General features: G+C 30.2%; 1 protein-coding gene across 1 annotated transcript in view; it reads right to left on the bottom strand.

Annotated features, from left to right (window-relative positions):
* Window positions 1–17,875, bottom strand: part of EloA (elongin A) — a 49,237-nt gene extending 31,362 nt beyond the window's left edge. Inside the window, exons 1-2 of the mRNA XM_067282403.1 lie at window positions 17,731–17,875; window positions 1,760–1,816 (exon numbers count right to left, since the gene is read on the bottom strand). Of these exons, the coding sequence (XP_067138504.1) occupies window positions 1,760–1,816; window positions 17,731–17,799 (126 nt within the window). The 5' untranslated portion in view covers window positions 17,800–17,875. The remainder of the gene's footprint in view (window positions 1–1,759; window positions 1,817–17,730) is intronic.
* Window positions 17,876–21,751: the final 3,876 nt, after the last annotated feature.

Genomic DNA, 21,751 nt, shown 5'->3' with positions numbered 1-21,751 from the left:
ATAGTACACTGGAGTTGTGGGTTTGAAACCCACTCTAAGACAATTAGTTTCTTCCATAACTTTCTAAATTAAACATTAAATTACAGTCGACTCCACATAAGTCGTCACCTGGATAACTCGACACCGTAGGTTAATTAGACAATTTTTTGTGGTCCCGGTGACTTACATAAGCATTAATGTTATTAATGTTAAAAAACTCTGTTTACTCGACATCGTTTAACTTGTCACCACTGGATAAATCAATATACTTTTTTCTGTTTCTCACTTTTTAGACATCTGATAAGTCGACTCCCCTCCTGAAAAAATGAGTTCACACCATACAATACGCTGTGTGGTGTGAACTCATTTTTCAGGGGGAAGTCAACTTACCAGAATTCTAAAAAGTGTAAAACAGAAAAAGTATGTTGATTTATCCAGTGGTGACGAGTTAAACGATGTCAAGTAAACCAAGGTTTTTAACATTAATGCCTATGTAAGTCGGCTGGAACCACAAAAAATTGACTACATAACTGACGAGTGTCGAGTTATCCAGGTGACAACTTATGCGGAGTCGACTGTATTTATAATTATCAAATTTATTATGAGATGGTGACTTTTCAGCAATATATATTTTGACACTGGAAGATGACTGAGATATAATGTATTTATAATTATAATTATAAATTTTTTTAATATAAATAATTGTATTAAAAAAAAATAATAATATCAGTAAAATGTAAACAAACAAAATATTAAAAACTTATTTAAAATCTTGGTTTAATATTAGACAAACATTTTCAAAAATTTTAAAGTAAGATGACAATAATAATCAGTCAGTCTGTACTCACCAAAAACCTTATTTACACACCAGCAGGAGTTTAATCTTTCACATGGATGCAGGCAAATGTTTTTGGAACTAATTATAGGTCTGCTTCAAGTCTGAAACTTTTCATTCTATTTTGGAATTTGACAGAGAACAATATAAAATTTCAAACTTTAAAATGAATGACAAAGGTTGGAAATGTTTTTCCATATCCACATGAAAGATTAAACTCCTGCTGATGTAAAAATTAGGTTTTTAGTGAGTAGATTAAACTATCCAGCTTATGGAAGCAGTTAGTGAGCCAGTCTGTATTAGTTTATACAGAAGTAAAATTGTCATATAAAGAATAAAGTAATTTTAAAGTAAAAAATGTAGTTAGGTATTATCCCTTCAGATTTTCTAATTTAAAAAAAATTCCATACTGCAAATACTTTTTCCATATCAAAAGCCACAACAGAGACATACACATCAATAATGTGCAGCATTGTCCTATAAATTTTATAAATTAATTACATAATTTTGAATACAATTACAATATACAATATTAATTTTCAAAAAGTGCTTGTAAACAAATATTTTACCATTAATTTAAGCAGAGAGACCATAAAATGTTTCTAATCTCCAAAAGTCATCCATTTTTAACTTCAAATACTGTGAATGCTTAAGAGAGTAGCTAAAATGTCTTACCTATAGCAACAGCATAAAGCAACAGTGTGAACAGAAGAGTAATATGACTTCTGCTTTATAGAGAATTTGGTACAAAAATAATGATAATGAATGTGTGTTGAAATCCAGGCAATCCAGAACATAACTAGTTATGTTCTAGATTGTCTTTAATAATCTTTAGTAATCTTTAATAATGATCAAAAATGTTAATATGTAGTAAAATTAATTTGCTGGACATTCAAAGGTGTTGATTGTTTAATAGAAAAAGATTATTAAAATCATATAACTTACTTGTAAAAGATTTACACTTATAGGGATTTTCTTCAGCTTATGCAGAATTGCAAATGTCTGAAAGGAAATAATTTCAATTTAGTAAACTTTTACAAATAAACTTTTCATTTCACTATTAGTAATAAATACAATTATAATACAATAAACAATATAAATAATATTTTTACTAAATTTAGAAACAATTTTTGCCAATTATAATTGTAATATATAAAATAAAAAAATCTTATAAAATAATGAAATGACAACATAAGAAAAATAAACTTTAATAATTACAGCATGTATATAGAAGCAATATATAAGTAATATAGCAAGTATAGTCAATAAAACTTTAAAAAAAGTAAATAAATATGAAAAGAGAAATAAAGATATTAAAGTATAGCAGATAATAAAAAGTTCTACTGTATATTTTTAAATTAACAATTACTTATTTAACAACAAAAAAATTACATAAAAACAAAAAGTTACATAAATAAATTTGCAAGTTCCTAAATCTTAAATCTAATACAGTTTTCTGAATATATATATATTTTAAAAAATTTCATTACTTTTATATAAGTCAAATTAAATATTTATAGGAATCATCATCTGTTTCTTGTCTGTTTTTTTCTTCCATTAACTTACAATATCTAAATACACTCTTCAGGACACAGCCAGTATATTTTCTAATTTTAAAATAATTGCCTTCTTGTCTCTAAATTCCTAGCTATCTATAGTCTCTCCAAATACTCTCTACTAACTTTTTTAGCCCTAGCAGCTTAGTTTTACTCCATATATTTTGTTATTCTTTTTATAAGCTTTTATTTCCAAGGCTATTTAACTTTTCACTTTTTTAACAACTTTTTTAAATATCACCATGCTTACCAACTACATATATAAATTCCTTTGTATATTATCTATGAAATATATCTACGAAAATAAATTGATAAAGAAAGAAAATATTTAAAAAATAGCAATATAAAAAAATAAATAAAAATTCTATTTATGAAGATAAATAAGATATAAAAGACAAGACTTTTACAGAGACTTAAGATAAAGTTAAGAATAAAGAATGCAATTTATTTAATGAAAAATTATTCTAACATGAATCATCATCATACATATGATGATTACAGAAGTTATAGAAGAAATATACTGAATAAATCTACATATGAGTGAAAAAACTATACCTTTATCCAGAACATGTGTTTAATAGAAAAAATGCTTTTAATTTGTTTAACAAGTCATCTTCTGATCATAAATCTCATAAATGTATAAATTCTATTCTATATTTGTGAGATTTGAAGTCTAAAGATAATTTGTTAAACAAACTGAAAACTTTTTAACATTAACTTTTTCACTCATAGTTATAAAAGAAAATTTCTGAAAACTTTAGTTAATTTAATTTGTGGATGAGTTTGTGTAGATCACTGAAAGCTATTCTGCTTACAATATGCTAAATTTATTATTATAAAATACTAAACACCATGCAATAATATACAGTACTTCTAGTATTTAAGAGTAATGAACTCTTGCAACTATATTGCATTTGTACAGTTTATCTGTGTATATAAATACATATGTAAACATTACAAATATCTCAAAGCCCAATGTTTTTAATAAAAACCAAACAATCACCATAATAAATTGAGCTACTTTACTGCTACTACAGAGAACTTGTGTGAATATCATCTCACATGACCAAATCATCATCTCTGCCTCCTGTGCCATGCTGTTCGTGGAGGTATATATAGTTTGGCTTGCATCCGAATGTTTATCACATGTAGATGGCAAAACGTGCATTTTTATCAGACTATATAACAACTCTTACTGGTCAAGATGCTGATTGGTACAGAAGTGAAATTGTAATGTGTACAGAATTAATCTGTATAAAAGTGACTCAAATTTGTTTGTAGAGGATGGTACTTTGTGGCAAAGACAGAATATGGCAACACCTTGTCTTAATAATCCCAATTTTTATCCCCTAAATCCATGAAAGTATACAAGTCACTTGAAGCTCACAATTTTGTAACAAGTGGTTGGGTTGATCCAAAGATTCTAGTAAAGAGTTCTTCAGAACATACCTTTCCCAGCAAGCCAGCTTTAAGTACATTAAAATGAATTATAGTTCTAGGTTGTTGTATTGTTGTACTAACTAAAAATGTACATTTTATGATAGTTTTATTGATCATTGCACAGCATTACTTCAAAGTGTTGTGTGATAATTTTTCTTTGTAATTGTCAAATTTATTTCATTGTTTTAAAATTTATTTAAACTGTATCCCTTCACTGGGTAAATGACTCAAAGGGATACATGACAGCAGGGCCTATTTGCAGTCACCCAAGTGACTATGTGCCCCCACTCAAAGTTTAAACCATTGCCATTAAACTTTGGTTACTCTGTCATGTTTCAGATGACATTATAAGGGAATAGAAACCTTGCAAATATTGTACTAAGCAAAATACACATGCTCAATCATCTAGGTCTATAATACATCACATGCAAGTTGTCTATCAATAATTAAATTCAAAGTAATTTAGTAATTTGGTACTACAGGTAAGTGTTATGGACCACCTCTTATTAAATTTAATAATTATAATTAAATTAATATAGTGGTAAAGTAAAGTAGCCCAATTCATTACAGCAATTGTTTGGCTTATTACTGCACATATGTAAACTTTGAAAACCTCTCATTAGATCAAAAACATCTGCAAATTAAACTATTTTTCTGGATGTAAAGATGGTGTGTTTTAATTTCAGATAATTTTGTATTCTGGTTTGGTTTTTATCTATAAATCCAAAGTTTGTAGTTTTTACAAATTTAATTGAATATTGAATTTAATTTTACATTCTACTTTCTGATATATTGTCTGAACTGAAACAGAGTGTACTACTACAAAAATATTTTTCTATAGTTAATAAGTTTTAGACTCCAAAATAATTCTTTTTTATATAATATTCATAAACAGAATCACTATTTGGCAGAAGTAACTTACTGAATTAATGAGATTAAACAAAGATGAAATATATCAATAAGAAAATGTATAAATGCTACATCATCTATTCAACAACATTTTATAACTGTCTGTAATTTTTTTTTATGAGAAAACCATATACACATTAAAAATATAATGTATTTATTATTTAAGAGTATTGAAAAATATCTTATTAAAGAAATATAATAATTAAAGTTTGTCTTCAATAATCAAATGTTTAAATGTTAGCACTTTTTAATACCTACTAATTGGTATTAACAGATAGTGAAATTATAAAAATAAATATTTCTAAGTAACATTTAATTAAAGTGAAACTTCTGAAGATGACCACACTTTCAAGAGATAATCTGCAATATGACTGATTTTCTCCAGAAAGGTTTTTTTGGTCTACAGGATTGATGCAATTTGAACCTCTTCAAAAAGACCACCTCTTTACTTAACACCTAGGGCCATCAAGAGCTTGAACAGGGCCATGAAGTAGAGCATACTCCTTTTTCCCTTAGTGGGCTTCTTTAGCCTTTTTTTAAAATAAAATACATAGAATGTTTCTTTATTAATTAATAACAAGCAATCTTAAAGATCTTGTTAGTAAAAATAACATTAACTATACAAGAGTAGAAACCACTACAGACCCCCAAATTTTCTTCAGACCCAGAGAAAAAATTCTCCAGAAACCCTCTCAATGGCCTTGCCAACAACCACATCTTATATAATATGATATAATTAAAAACATGCCATTTTAAATAATCACATTGCCTGAAACATGGTGTAAAAGTGAAATACTGTATCTACTATATAAAATTTGAACTTTATACTTATAACTATACACTTGTATGTACAATACATGCAAAACTACTGAACAGAATTGTCTCTATTTAAAAAATGTAAAAAGTATACAATCTCAAAGACATACACAAACATAATTTTACAGTATTCTTAAATGCCCTTTCACAATCACTGGAACACAATAAACATTGGCAGAGTCAGCATTTTTTATAGGCTCTTCTAAATCTATATTTATGTAAATTAATAAAAAGCACCAATTTACATAAATGTAAAGTAAATAGTTGTCTTGGGAAGTTATCTTCTCTAGAAGATTTTTTTGGATGGTCATCAAACAGAAGTTTCACTGTAATAGTTTTCTTATTTTTTAATTCATGCTATCTTCTGAACTAGTACATAAGAGATAGTAAGAAAACAATAATTTGCAATCAAGACAAGAAGAAATGAAATTTGAACTTTCAAAATATATAAATAAACAATATTTTTTGAACAATTCAAAGGTTATCATCTCTTACTAGGTTCATAAGTGCATTTTTCCATCTTCTATCATGCTATTGCAGTCAATTTGAAATGCTTTTATTTATAGGAAGATTAGACATTAATACTCTCATTTGTTATTTTTATCAATAAGTGTAGGATAAGAATAACCAAGAAAAACTACTAATAATTCAATGAAAGATTTAATTTTAAAATTGTTCTTTTTAAAATATAATTTTCATTATTATGTTCATGCACACACACCTTTCAAATCATACATAAACAAAAAAAACCCAGGAACGAGTTGCTATTATGAGAGCTTATTTAGAAAATAATTTTTATAATTTTAATTACAGTATAACTTAATAAAATTGTGAGAGATGCCATCTATTATGAGATTTTGTTATAAAAAACTTTTTATATTTTTAATTACTATAAAATGGCAAAAAGCTTAATTTTGAGGGTGGGGATGATGTTTATAAAAATGTATAAATGCTAATAACAAGTAAAATCATCATTAAGTCAGACCATACTGGAAATACATACAATGTGCTTTATCTCTCCATCCCTTTGAACTTTTAACCACCAAAATTTAATAGCATCAATGCCCCTCATATACAAGCCACCATGCGAAATTTCATTACTTAAATTAATCTTTACACCCCATCCTCAGATATCAAATGAAATAGAAGCCAACACACACACGTGTGCGAAATTTTTTTGCATTGCTTTTTTACTTTTTTGGATTCAGGAGGTCTTAAAACCTGGAGATTTGCAAAAAACTTGGAGGTTCAAATTTGACATGATTCCAATGCTTTCCCTTGTAATATATACATAGTACCTGGGAAAGTAAAACAAGATAGATACTTTAAAATAGAAACTTTATTGTATTTTTATATTTTAAAAGATTCATTAAGCTTGAAAAAAACTTATCTTGTTTCCTGTTTATGGACAATTGGAAATATATATAAATACATATAATATTGAAGAATATATTATGGAAAAAGTGCTAATCATATTTATATATACAGTAAGACCCCCACTTAATGCGGAGGATGCATTCTTAGATGACAAAGTGCCAAGCGAAACAGCGTTAAACGAGGCCATTTTCACATAGAGTAAATAGGGATAGGGGAACATGCCACCAAAAGTAAAAAAATTTTACTTTAATTTTAAGTTATTTTTATATTAATTTGCATAATAATATATGTTAAATAACACACAAACATATGCACACAGAAATGTAAAGTTCATTTTTCGTGATGAAGGTCCTGACTTTTCTGAAATTCTTGTTCTTTTGAAATAAAGTCGTGAAGTTTCATTTGTCACTTTTTTCTTTCCTTAAACAAATGTCGATAGCAGAAGATCGCATCAAAAATGCCTTGTCTTGCTTTTGCACTCCATTCAAAACCTGGATCATTCACTACAATTTGATCAACGATTTCAGTTATCTTATCAAACTTATAACTAAAAAAATCTGTATAAAATAATTTTTTGGATTCTTCATTTTCAGAACTTCTATTTTCCAGTTCTACATGAATTCCATGTTCTGCCAGTTCTTGAAGGTCATCATTGTTGGTAAGGTTCTCACCAGAAATATAACTCCTCAATATCCTGCTCATCTATATCTCCTAGTCCTGCTATATCTATTAGGTTGAGTTTGGTCAACTTAACTATACAGTGATAAGCTGTTCTTGTTGAGAATTCTTACAAGGAGACCCTACGGCTTTGGGGAAACGGATTTTGATGAGCTTCGGTGTGGAGGTAGTACACCATGTGAATGAACTACCCGTAAAACACTAAAATGCAATACTCAAATCTAATCAAGAAAAATGAACTTAAAGTTTTCTTTAGCACTTTATATATAAGTTACGTGTACTATTGCTTGAGTGTGCTGTGGCGTGAGTGGTAACACTCCTGACTAGTGCGCTTGCATGCTTGGGTTCAATTCTCTCGTGTATACTTTTTTTTATTCATAAATACTTATAATGTATTTATTTATTTACTCATTCATTTATTTTTTATTATTTATTTATTTTAATTTAATTTCTACTGTTCCAAGTCTAATATTTTTACTTTGAAACCCACCTTTTTCAAGTTGAGAGAGAACTTTTCACTCACTTTTTAAAGAGTGACTGAAAAAGACTCTAGACCAGGGGCAAGCAAGAGTTCAGTGGGAACCGAAATGTAGGTTTTGCAAAATGCATGGGAGCTGCAGTTCTGTACTGTCGTGGCAGATAGTATGGTAAGGCACGCAATTTTATTGTATAATATAAATATAATATAAAACAAATATTGAGTTTTTTTAACAAACATATTTTCACAGGATTATAAAAATAAAATTGTAAAAACAATAATAAAAAAAACAGAAATTAACACTTTCAACAAGAGCCGCATGTCGGAGCCGCATTTGCCCATGTCTGCTCTAGACCCATGTTCAAACCTGGCATAAGTATTAATAGTTCTCTCTTAACTTGAAAAAGGTGAATTTTCAAAATAAAAATATTAGACTTGGAACAGTAGAAATTAAATTAAAATAAATAAATAAATACATTATAAGTATTTATGAATAAAAAGAAAGTATACACAAGAGAATTGAACCCAAGTACGCAAGTGCACGAGTCAGGAGCGTTACCACTCATGCCACAGCACGCTCAAGCGATAGTACGCGTAACTTATATATAAAGTGCTAAAGAAAACTTTAAGTTCATTTTTCTTGATTACATTTGAGTATTGCACTTTAGTATTTTACAGGTAGTACATTCACACAGTGTACTACCTCCACACCGAAGGTCATCAAAATCTGTTTCCCCAAAGCCGTAGGGTCTCCTTGTTAGATATCTTCAGCCATAACTTCTTCCACACTTTGTTTGTGCATTTATCAGTTAATTCTTGCCAAGCAAAGTCAATATTTCCTATGGCATCCATGATGTTATATTTTTTCCAAAATTGCACCAAACATAGATTTAAAAAAAGTACACCTTTTTGCCACCTTTTTCTGATCGGTTTGTGTTCGCAATTAATCATATTATATACAAATCAATGAAATGCTACGATAATTTAAATCAGTGTAAATTTTGAGCCTTTTTTAAGGCTTCGAGCAGACCGCATTATATCAGCATTAAGCAGGGTCTTACAGTATATACATATTTTATTTAAAAGTGGCCAAATAATTCATTTGCTATGCAAAAGAGACATTTATCAAACAACAGTCTACTAAATAACATCAGGGGAAATTACATCCAAGGTATTCATATAACAACAAAAGAATATTGAGGATATATTATAATACAAATTTATTCAGTGAATGATCTCACTATATGGACCACCTGACAGTTCAACACATTCATGATGCTTTTTCACATCAAGTTTGATACCATCATGACAATGTGCCAGCACATAGAACAAAGACGACTTTAGAGAAGCTGACCAATCAGGGCTGGGAGGTTTCTGCCTCATCCACCTTACAGATTTGGTTCCAAGTGATTACAATCTATTTCACACCTGCAGAACCATATTGCCAATATACAATGCAATGACAATATCTATATGAGAATGATGCTCAATATTTTCTTCAAAGAAAAACCCTAAGTTATTCTATGCTCACAGGACTAAACATTTTCAGCAAAAGTGGCAAGATGTAATTGATATTGATTGTGATTACTTAAAGACTGAACTGTAATCATTGTTGAGTTAATTGTCAATAAAGTTTTCTTTCAAAATGTCACCTTCACAACCTTAATATTTACAATGCAAGATGAAAAACATTAGCTTTAAAATTTTATCTTGTAAATTAACATTCATTTAGCAGATAGATGTTTGCTTTTACTGATTTGTTTTTAGTAGAATACCAATTAACAGAGGTTCTGCAATATTTGAGGCAAACCTGTGAGTGACTCAACTACTTTTATAAATTGCAATATAAAAAAATTCTGTTAATTCAATAAAAGAAAGTTTAAAATAGATATTACAAAATAATTTGTTTCTGTTGCCTTTTATCATTAAACTTCAATGTGAGAAAAATCATTCATATCAAAATATAACAATATAATACACATTTTTTTTTCTTAAAACTATTCTCTGTATTAGCTGTATGATTAATGAAGTAAAAATTCGTGTTCTTATATATGATTAAATTCACTAAGGTATAAAAAGGGGCTTAAAAGTGATACCATATAAATCTTTTATATTTGTAATTTTTTAATCCAAAATGCTTGTGATCATCTGTTTTATCCAAACTTTCAGTTATTCAAGGTAGCACAATGCAACATTACTTGGATAATTGGATTCTACTGTATTTTTTATCTCAGTAAGATGAAAGTTATATACTATATATAAATAACAAAAAAGTGAAAAGATAATTTATACTGAAAACAATTTTGTCAACTTTTTCATTTTTTTCACTTACTTATTGTCAAATAGAATATGTTAAAAACATCAGCATCACAGATAAAAATTCTTGGTTTCTTTTAATCATGAATCATTAAACAACTTTTAGAAGTCAAATTATTTGTTAAGAATATGCTAAATGTTTTAGTTAATACTATTACAATAACAGTAAACTTATTATAATTACCTATTTAAATAAAATAATAATCAACATCAAAAAGAAAGTATTAATTAATCTGAGATACTTTTCTAAGTAAATGCTAAATGAGAGAAATTATATATAGACAGAGTTATACTTTTATTTAAAGTAGCCTAAAATTCTGTTACAATCTAGTTTTTAACAAAATTGTGTTTTTTTTACTAAATAGAAGAGCAGAATATTTATATACATAAAACCATATTTGCAGTAGAATCTTGTTTTAATGGATTACTTGGGATCCTGAAAATCATCCATTGTTCTAAGAATCTGTTATATCATAAACAACAGATTTCCCAGACACCCAGGAAAATATGTTATTTAATATACACTCATTGCCATAAAAGTTAGTGCACCAAGGAGTTGTCAGAATCAAACAAAATTGTACATGTGTGAGTGTAACAGTGATGTAAGTGATTACAAACTGAAAGCAAAAGAATCATTTATTGCAAGAAAAACTACGAATGGAAGGAGTTTGTAGTACCTTGTTGGGCCACCTCTAGCATGAATACACAATGTGATACACGTGGGCATTAAGGCATACAGGTGCCATATGGTGTCCTGCAACATCTCAGTCCACAGTTGCTGCAAGAGGTCCTCTAATTCGATCAAACTTCTAAGCTGTCCAACTTGATGTTCTAGGTGATTGATCACAGACATCTTCAATTGGTGACAAATCAGGAGACTGGGCAAGTCAGGGAAATGTGGCAATGTGGTGGAGACAGTCCTGTGACACCCTTGCAGTGTGTCATTAAGCATTGTCCTGTTGGAAAATGGTTCTTGGGAGTCCTGCCATAAAAGGCAACACAGATGTGACTAATATATTGCTGGGCTGTCATGGTCCCTTAGATCACTACTAGGTAAGGCTGTCTTATGTGATGGCAATCCAGTTCCAAAGAGTAGGCAGGATTGAGGCATTTGCCATGGGACCTCCAGACACTAATATGGCCATCATCAATGCCCAAACTGAATCTGGATTTGTCACTGTAGATGACCTGTTTCATTCCATTATGGTCCGATCCCACTGGGAGCGACACCATTCCAAACAGAGGCAGTGGTGGATGGTGTCAATGGCAGCATACATAATGGCTGCTATACTAAATATTCCTCATCCAAGTACACCTGTTTCTGGATGGCAGACAATGATACAATTGGCTGCATGCATGCTTGTTGGAGGACCAGGCTAGTGATCTTGTCTCTTGACTAGTAATCTGTCGAGGGCGTCCTGAGCCTGGGCACCATGTATGCAAGCTCTCTCTCATCCACTGGTCCCAACACCTCTGCACAATGTTGTCAGAATGGCCTAGGACAGGGTTTTCCAACCTTTTTTCTTAATGGGCCAAATTAGAAATTTAGATATTCAGCGGGCCACAATGGTACTTTATAAAAATATATGCTTCTAAAAAGTTCAAAATGTCAATATCAAATTTTAATAACAAATATAATTACAAAAAATACTGTATTATTGACAGTAAAAAAAGAAATTATACTCTCACAAAATAAAAATAAATTCAATGCAATTTTTGACATTGCCTTTCTTTTATAATATTGTCAATATCTGCTTTTATGGTATTAGTCTTAATTCTAAGAATGTTAGTTAAATGGGAATCACTCAACCTATTTCTTTCAGCAGTTTTGATGTTTTTCATGGACAAAAAAAAATTCACAACAGTATGTACTACCCCACATGCATAACAGTTTTCTAGATAAATTGACAATTTCATCAAATTCATTGAAAGATTGAACTTCTTCATAAAATTCAAGAAGGGAATGTTCTCTATGATAAGTTTTCAAAGATTCCCTGCTTTAAAGTTCAATGAATTCTAGCTGGTATTTGGCTGATGCTTTTACATAATTAAATGAAAATAGATCACTAAACAATTTTAATTCAGTTTCTATTTTTCTGAAGTCAGAAAAACTGCTTGTTAAATCTTTTAACAAAACTTCACATCTTTCAAAATTCACAAAAAATTCTTCTTTTCTTTTTAGTAAACTGAAAGTGCACAATTTCACCAGCTTTCAATTGTGTTATCAAAAGTTGTAACTTCTTAGTAAAACTTATTATTTGCTCAAACATTGTGTAACATAACTGGTCTTTTCCTTGTAAATGCAAATTAAGTTCGACAACATTTCAGTGATATCTACTAAGAAGGCAAGATCATTCAACCATTCTTTTTCTAAAAAGTCTACATTTTGCTTCTTGCTTTGAATGAACTCTTTTATTTCAGGTAACAATAACTGAAATCTTCTCAATGTTGCTGCTTTACTGAGCCATCTGATATTTGAGAAATAAATAACATCTTCATAATGCACTGCCAACTTCTTCCAAGTATGCTTTGAACTCACGATGGTTCAAGCCCCGAGGTCTGATAAAGTTCACAACTTTCAGAAGATCTGTCATCAACTGATTTATATTTAGCTTTTGAGCACATAATTGCTGTTGATGACTCAAGTAATGGTAGTTAAATATATCATGATCAACCAATTCTTTGAATAAAGTAATAAATCCATTATTTTTACCAATTAATGCAGGAGCACCATCAGTTGTAATTGAATAAATTAAATTGGGAAATCCTATGGAAAAACAGTATATTCACTACTTCATTTATTGGAAAACATATTAACCCCTTCTGCTAGCATTATGCAATGGACCATCATGCTATAACTCTAATCATCTCCATATCTGCTTCAGACTTATCTGCATGCCAAGTTTCATAGCAAATGGTAACTCCTTCTTCATGCACTAATTTTCTATGGCAATGAGTGTATATGTATTAAATATATTAAATATACATATTATGTAACTTTGTAACATATGTGTTTCTATAGGTACTTATATGTACCCCTACATATAAGTAATATCTGTACTTGAAGTTATTCAGTTTCTTGAGATCTCTATTCTTTAGTCTATACAAACACATGTTACAGGATTACATATTATACCATATGTGTATAAGACATAACTGACAAAACTGTATATACTATAGGCACAAAAAGAGGCAAAGTATGTATGCTTGTTAACATTTAACTTGGTTTCACGATTTATTAAAAAACTCATCTTGGTTCGTTTTGATGCTACTTTTCTGTGTATTGAATACCACTTGATATTGGCAATGTCATGTACAGTCTGTCATTTATGCTGAAACTCATCAGAAAGGTCTTCATAACTTGGAAATATTCAATGGCCTTGCTAAATTTTGGCCACTACACTTGAACCAGCAACAATGTTCATTAGGTGGCTCCTCCTCAATCATATCAGCCTGCTGACTCTCTTCATACAATTCCTCAATTATACATATCCAAGATGTAACAAGTGTATCATCAAACTCCACAAATTTCCAAAAACACCCAAATATTAACTAAATGTTGAAAAAATACAAAGTTTACAATAGATGAGACTAGAAAAAAATCTGTTACTCTGAGTTACAGATCTACTAAAAGGAGGTAAAATTACATTGATTTGGCAGAAACTGGGGAAAGAATCTGCTCTTCCACAATCCACTAAAATGAGATTCTACTGTATTTATAAAAAGTAAACTTGATTAAAGCTTTATTAATGTTATTTAGAAACAATCTAAAAAACTGCCTTAAAAATGAGTGTAAAATGTAATAATTTCACACCTTAATTCTCCAGCAATTATTTAACTTCAGATACTGTTTTTGGATGTATTTAATGCCCATTTTTAAGCAATCCTACCTCAAACCACACAATCAAATAAAATAAATCCTACATTTTAAACATTTAAACTTAATGATCCCTTAAGTTTAAATGTCCTGGGTAGGCTGTGGCATACTCAGGATCTGAACTAGAGGGGGGCAACTCATATTAGTTTTGAGGAAGTGGGGGAGAGTGAGATTTCACAACAGATGGCTCTAGTCTAGTCACAATATTCATTATTCAAACTGATACTAAATTGATACGTCTGTGCTGTGTGTCTGTGTGTCAATTACTACACTTTCATTTTTCTTCTAGGGTATGCCCTTGAATGTAGGATTTATTTTATTTGATTGTGTGGTTTGAGGTAGGATTGCTTAAAAATGGGCATTAAATACATCCAAAAAAGAGTATCTGACATTAATAAATTGCTGGAGAATTAAAATGTGAAATTATTGACTATAACTGAAACCAGTTAGAATTTGAGACAATAAAATTTAAATTCAAACTTTCTATAATTTACTGGTACTTAAAATTCAAAACATTCAAATATATAGAATAATTTTAATTGAAAACTAGTTAGAAAACTAAATAAAACAAAAAGCAACCTTTTTAATTTCAGAAAACACATTTAATTACTAGGAGGATAAATTTAAATATGGTGAAAACATTAAATGTGTTTTCTGGAATTAAAAAGATTGTTTTTTTGTTTCAAATACATAGTTTATTATAGATTCAGTTCAATAAAGATATTTTTAACAAACAAGAACAAATAATTTAAAAACTATTCATTAAAAATATTGTCTGTTCTTTGTATTTCTCTGCATAGATCAAGCAAATCCAAAGATATTTCAGAAAGCAAGTCTTTACTTTCTGAAATATGTTCGAATTTTTACTAAGTCATAAATTTCTTATTGAATGAAATCAAATAATAATTCACAGTTAAAATTATGATAGCAATGATAATGGACTATTTTTTAATAGAAGAAAAGTCAAAATTGATTGGGCAATTTTAAAAAATTAAAAATCATATTGTAATTGTAAAACTTATTGTCATCACATTTGTTTATTTGCAACTCTCAAATAATAAATATCTCTAAAAAACTTTCATAAGCTTAAAATTGGGTGCTTCTAATAAGGAAACACTTCCAAATGAATGTTGAATTGGGCTTGAAACTTCATTCTTACCTAATTTAGGATTGGGAAAGACGATTCAGTAAGCCACTGACTAACATTACAGATTAAATTAAATTAAAAAATTGCCAGGACGAATTCACATTTAAAGGAAATATATTTCTTGTTAGACTATACATACAAATGACTGCAAGTGGATTTGGACTCATTTGTATATATAGTCTAACAAGAAATATATTTTCTTAAAATAACCTTACAGATGTTTGTGTGACCTGCTAGAAGTGTCCAAAGATATCAAACATGTTTAGCTACTTGATGTATACTTCTTTTGCCAGTACAAGTCTATAATTCAGAGGATCAAACAAGAGATTAGATCAAAACCTGACAAAAATGAGCTACTAAAGCTGAATAACTGAAGATTCATCATACAAATGTATGTTTATAACTTTTGTTCACCATGGTTTAAGAATATGATTCAGTATGCATGGAAAAGATCTGGTTAACGTAGGTAACCCATTGACCTGTTTGAAAATGTGCTGGACCTGACTTTTCATACACAAATGGCTGACTGCTCGGTCAAAAATTGTGACAAACTTGTTTTTTTAAAATGTTCCCTATGGAAACTCGCACTTGTCTTAAACATTTTATTGACAAAAATAATTCTCATCATCATGATATTTAATTACTTCTTGGTCTGGTCTAGTGGATCACACAAACAATTGGGAAGTTAGTGACTTACTGAATAAACTTCTCTGACACCAAATTAGGTAAGAATAAAGTAGTAAGCAGCTAAGCAAGCAAACCAATACCATTTCACACAAGACTATGCTATTGGGATGCTTGTCTCTTAGAAGCATTCATTGCATGAAACTGAATTTATCCACAGACAGTTGAATCTATCTCAAATCATGGAAATGAGGAAAAAAATCAATAGGCAGGTTTCAAAATACAAAGATAACAGTAATAGATTTGATTGGAGGTTCAGTATGTTATTAATACAATAGCAAGTATAGTATATACTTGTTAGGTATAAATAAAATATTTTTGATATACCTCAACAGAAACAGTTTGTCAACAGTTTCCGATGCCTGACTTTCTTCAACCAATAAGATGCAAGCCAAACTCATAGCCAATCAGAAAAAAGCAGCATTAATTGCAACTATGTACTGTATTGCAAGAAATGTTTCTTAACTACAATTAATGCTTTGAAAGTGTAGTCACCGAGCTTTCAAACTGTAATTAACACATCGGTTCATAATTTGAGATACAATTTGAGGTTTTAGGAGAAAATTATTTGAGATAAACATGGAAAATATATTGAAGTTAGGCTGAAAATGCTAGGGAGAAAATAAATTTTGAGATAAAGAAGTTTTTGAGACAAAAATGTTTGAGACAGACAGATTCAACTGTATATTTGCAGTACTCAAATGTTGGATTAATGTTTTCCTAGTTCTAATTAAAATATATATATATATCCAAAATTAAATACATTCCTCAGTTAATGTTACCCATGGTTCCAAATTGGCGGCTCGTTCTCTGATTCCAGCAAATAGAAGAAAGGAAACAGTGGAGACACGTGTTCTAACCTAACCTATTCTAATAATTTTGTTGGTAATAATTATGGTAATTTATTAGAATAGGTTAGGTTGTTAGGTTAGAACATGTGTCTCCACTGTTTCCTTTCTTCTATTTGCTGGAATCAGAGAAGAGCTGCCATTTTGGAACCATAGGTAACATTAACCCATTCCTCTTTAGTAAATAATAATTATTATTGAAAATAGTTTTAAGATATTTAATATATAAACTACAACATTAAATAAGTATCAATAATGTGTTAAAACCATTTTTAAATTATTGATACCATTTTAATAAACCCTGTAATTTTCCATCTATCTTTAAAACAGCATTAAAAAACACAAAGTAAAAATTTAACCCAAATATTCAATATTGCTTCATATAAGTATTTCACTGTAATTTGAAAGTCCTTATTAACTACATTTTAACAATCATTTTGTTCTCAATGTAAAATTCTAAACCATAACCTTATTTCTTTATCAATAAATAACTTATTTTCTTAATAACCTGTTAAGGTATTAAGTATCAAAAACAAAATATTTATATATAAACCTCATGCACATGTTCCGAAATAAGCTTTGATTTCAATACGTTCAATTTACTCATATTTTTCTTTATTCGAGTTAATTTATGATATTTATTTTGAAAAAAAAAATTGTATCGGTGAACAATATCAAAAGATATTTTAATTGGAAATTAAATAATAATTTTCTTTTTAAAAAAACAGGATAATTATAAATTTGAAAGTAGGTTTTAATTAAATAATGTAGGGTAGTTTTTGAAATTTACTTTTTCATCGTCGCCTCCTCTCTCTAATTTCTTTTTGCAATGGTTAACATATTCAATATACTCTGCCATCTTGCTTTCTGGCAGAAATACAGAAACGTTTCAAGCTCGTAGACTTCCCACCTGCCGGAAATGACGTTCATTAAAAACAAAATTAAAATAAAAAAATATTGCATATAATTTATAATATACAGCTATATTTTAATTTTATTTATATCTTATTAATCTTTATATTTAAAAAAATTTATTTCATTATAAATTTTATTAAATTTTGATTTTTTTAAAATTTTAATATACAGTATATTTATAATATAAACGAAATGCACTCATTGGTCATTTTAAGAACAAGTGCTGGAAGATCGATCTTAAAATTTTATTAAAAAAGTAAAATTGTTAAAAATATGCTGACATTTAATTTAATTTATAAATATAATTAAGTTATTCGTTAATAAGTAAAATTTTAACCTGAACAATTAACATAAACACTATTTAAAACAAATTTTCGTTTCAAATAAAACGATCGTTAATTAATCATAACAATACTTTGATATTTGTTATTTAATTTTTATATAAGGAATTTATTTATGAGTTTTAAAATTATAAATAAAAAAAAAAACATTTTCTTTATTAACGCTATTTCTGTAGGACGGATGGCCGAGAGGTCAAAGTGGCAGCCTACCGTTCCGGGGGACCCGAAATCGAATAAAGAAAGAAGGAAAGAGTTTTAAAAATCGATATTTCTGGTATTGTTATTCGTCAGCGGCATGAAAACCCGTGTTTTCATGTTCTAAGCATTAGGGTCTGAGACTTTTTTTAGCTCTTTCCATCCTGTTGGCACTGAGGGCCTCTTTTTACCAAGCGCATTATGGATTCGGCCAAGCCCACAATGCCGGGACTGCCGGATAATGAGGGTCAGGGCCCGACGTATCCGGAATGACCACCAACTGAAAAATTTCTGGTTTTTTGATCCGTCCGGATTCGATCCCGGACGGATCAAAGGGTACAACCTACCGTTCTGGGAAAACCCAGAGCGGTAGGTTGTACTTTTGACCACTCTCCTATCCGGTCGTCTACGGACGGCCGGGTAATGAGGGATGATTTTGACGTTTCCGGGACAGATGGTCCATGAAAAGTTTGTAAAGTTCCCGACTCAGATTTTAACCCGGGTTCGCAGAGCAGCAGGCCGAAGCCTTTATCGCCTTGGCCATCCAGACATCTCAGGAAACTTTTCAGGTGGTCTGGCCAGCAGAGATAGATTCCAATCCCTTATTACTTTCTTTTCCATAACGGATCTATCAAGATTCACGATAAATATGTTTAAAGGCTTTCTTTCTGCCCATTAGCTAGAAAAAATTTGATGTCGGATAGCCGCGGTTAAAGTGGCAGCCAACAGTTCTGGGGATCCGGGATCGAATCCGGGCGGTCGAAAAACGTCAGGAATTTTTCTGTCAGGCTCCGTCTCTCACCATCTGGTCGCCTACGTAATGATCTTGATCGAGTCCAAGATGGGCCTGATAAAAGGCTCTCAGTATCCAAAAGGCGAAAAGAGTAAAAAGTAAATACAGTAGAGCATCGATTATCCTCCGACTTAATTGGGGACTGGGGTTGGTAGAATAACCGAAAAGTATGAAAAAATACATTATTAGTATAGTGTATTAGGCCTGGTTTAAATACTAGCTTCCCTTTCATGGTCAAGCTAGTGCTGCCAGCTAAAACATGCAAAAATTTAACAAAAATAATATTAAAGTAGCCAAGACATAACCAAATATTGTAGGGCCACATCACTAGCGGGCATTTGAAGTGGCCGGATGGCCGAGCGGTTCTAGGTGGTAGCCTACCGCTCTGGGGGACCCGGGATCGAATCCGAACGGGTCGAATAATCCCCAGGAATTTTTCGGGGGATGGTCCGTTCGGATTTGTCGGGCCCCGTCCCTCACCACCTGGTCGCCCTATTGTGGGCCTGGCCGAACCCATAATGGGCCTACTAAAAGAGGCCCTCTTAGTGCCCACAGGGCGGAAAAAGTTTAAAAAAAAAAAAACGGGCATTTGAATTTGCCGATTAGAACGCGGTCGGTTAACCGATAAGTCGGTTAATCGGGGGTCGGATAATCGATGCTCTATTGTATCATATTCCCATAGAAACCCCCGAGAATGGAAGATTGGCCCTGTGTTGCGTTGCCGTATTTTATCAATCCAATGCCCCAATCCAAAATAATCGATTAGTTGTAAATATTTGTTGTTATGAGGAAAAATATTATTCATAATTATTATAGTTTAAATTTGGTTAATTTTTTTTAATCAAAAGTTTAGCAACAATTTATAGAATAACAGTTAGTGCTAAAAAAATTTGACCTGTTTGGAACAAACTATGCAAAAATTTTCGAAAATCCATACCAAATTTGAATTTGGATCACTGAATGGCAACTACGTTGCTTTGCTTCTTCGGCCAGCCGTCAATATTAATATACTTGTATTAAATTAAATATTCATTTTCAGAGTTTGATAATTTAAAAAGTGAATTTATATGGAAATGAAAAAAATGTTTATTAATATAATTTTATTATTTTGACAAGAATTTTTTTAATGGAAAATACTTTTCTATCTCATTGGTTTACAGTACATTCCAACATTATTATCATATACCTGCAGCAGCAGTTACAACTTCTGTGGAAAATCTGTCTCGGAATAGCATAAGGTGCCACAGACCTGTAAGCCTTCATGCCTGACTACATAGCCGCATATAATTACGCAAGAGATGGTCTTACAAGGTACTAAAGGTTTTTTTTTTTTTTTTTTTTTTTAATTTTACCGTTCCGTTATTCCACAGGAAATTGTCCCTTTGCTATGATATTGTAATCACGTATTACTATCATCATAACAATGATAGTAATACGTGATTACAATATCACACTAATAAAGTTTTATTCGATTGCAATGCTTCTTTTTTTTAATGCGTAACTTTTTTGTCGATGAGTGTGTAACATAATATATATTATGTTACACTCTCATTGACAATATATAGATGAGAGTTACACACTCACATAACACACACGCGCACACACACACATATATATTAGGGTTTCTCATTTCCCGGTCTTTTGCTTGTCCCGAAATCCCGGGATAAAAGTTAACTGTTTCCCGGGATACCGGGAAATCCCGGGACAAAATTAATTATTTTTAAGATATACAAAATGTCATGAAATCAAATGATATAATTATTTTTCGTTTTTTAAAGTAATTTAATACGTTCTGCATCCTCCAAAATCATATTAATAATGCTTTATAAAATATGTATTAAAACTTACCTTTGAATTACGTAGAAATTTTCTCAAATAGAAAAAATTTATTAAAGTTTGCTGGAAATTGCATACAACAAGAACAACAAAAATTGCTTTGAATTGAGTTAAAAGTTTTTAAAAAAATGAACTTAGATCAAACTTTTAACTTAGAAGGTAATTTTCATTTTTAAATAAAACATAATACAAATTATTATTATAAATTTTTATAATAAGATTTAAAAAAGCAAAGATGGTCAATACTCCGATCACTCAATCTGATTCTTATTTTAGTAATGAAAAGTCTTGCTACCGAGAATGCCTTTACCGATTCAATTGATGTGATTGGAATCGTGTTTAATGCATTTAAGAGAAAACAAATGTATCTTGAAAGATTTCTAGTTCGTTTTCGAGATTGTAGTACTTCTTTTGTTCTCTAGTATTCTTGATTTGTCTACCTCGACTGCTTTAATAGAAAGATCATAGCCCAATAATTCGGTAGTTCGTTTTTCTTTAATAATCAGGTTATGAAGAAAAACTTCAAACTTGCAGACTTTGTTCGTGTCCTGGCCCAATTTGCAAAACTTGGCGTTATGCAGTTATTGAAGCTACTGGACATGGTTAAAAATTAAGACAACATAAGCACAATTATTACAGATATTACAGGTAAAGAATTTTGAGAGTTCTGCCACAAATAAGCAACGTATTGATTATTGACCGTTTGTGAAGTGCCATAACGAGTAAAAATT

Source organism: Centruroides vittatus, unplaced genomic scaffold, assembly GCF_030686945.1.
Source record: "Centruroides vittatus isolate TY-2023 unplaced genomic scaffold, ASM3068694v2 contig_955, whole genome shotgun sequence".
NCBI classification, from domain to species: domain Eukaryota; kingdom Metazoa; phylum Arthropoda; class Arachnida; order Scorpiones; family Buthidae; genus Centruroides; species Centruroides vittatus.
Note: the sequence above shows the minus strand (reverse complement) of the source record. Positions and strands in the feature narration are given on the sequence as shown.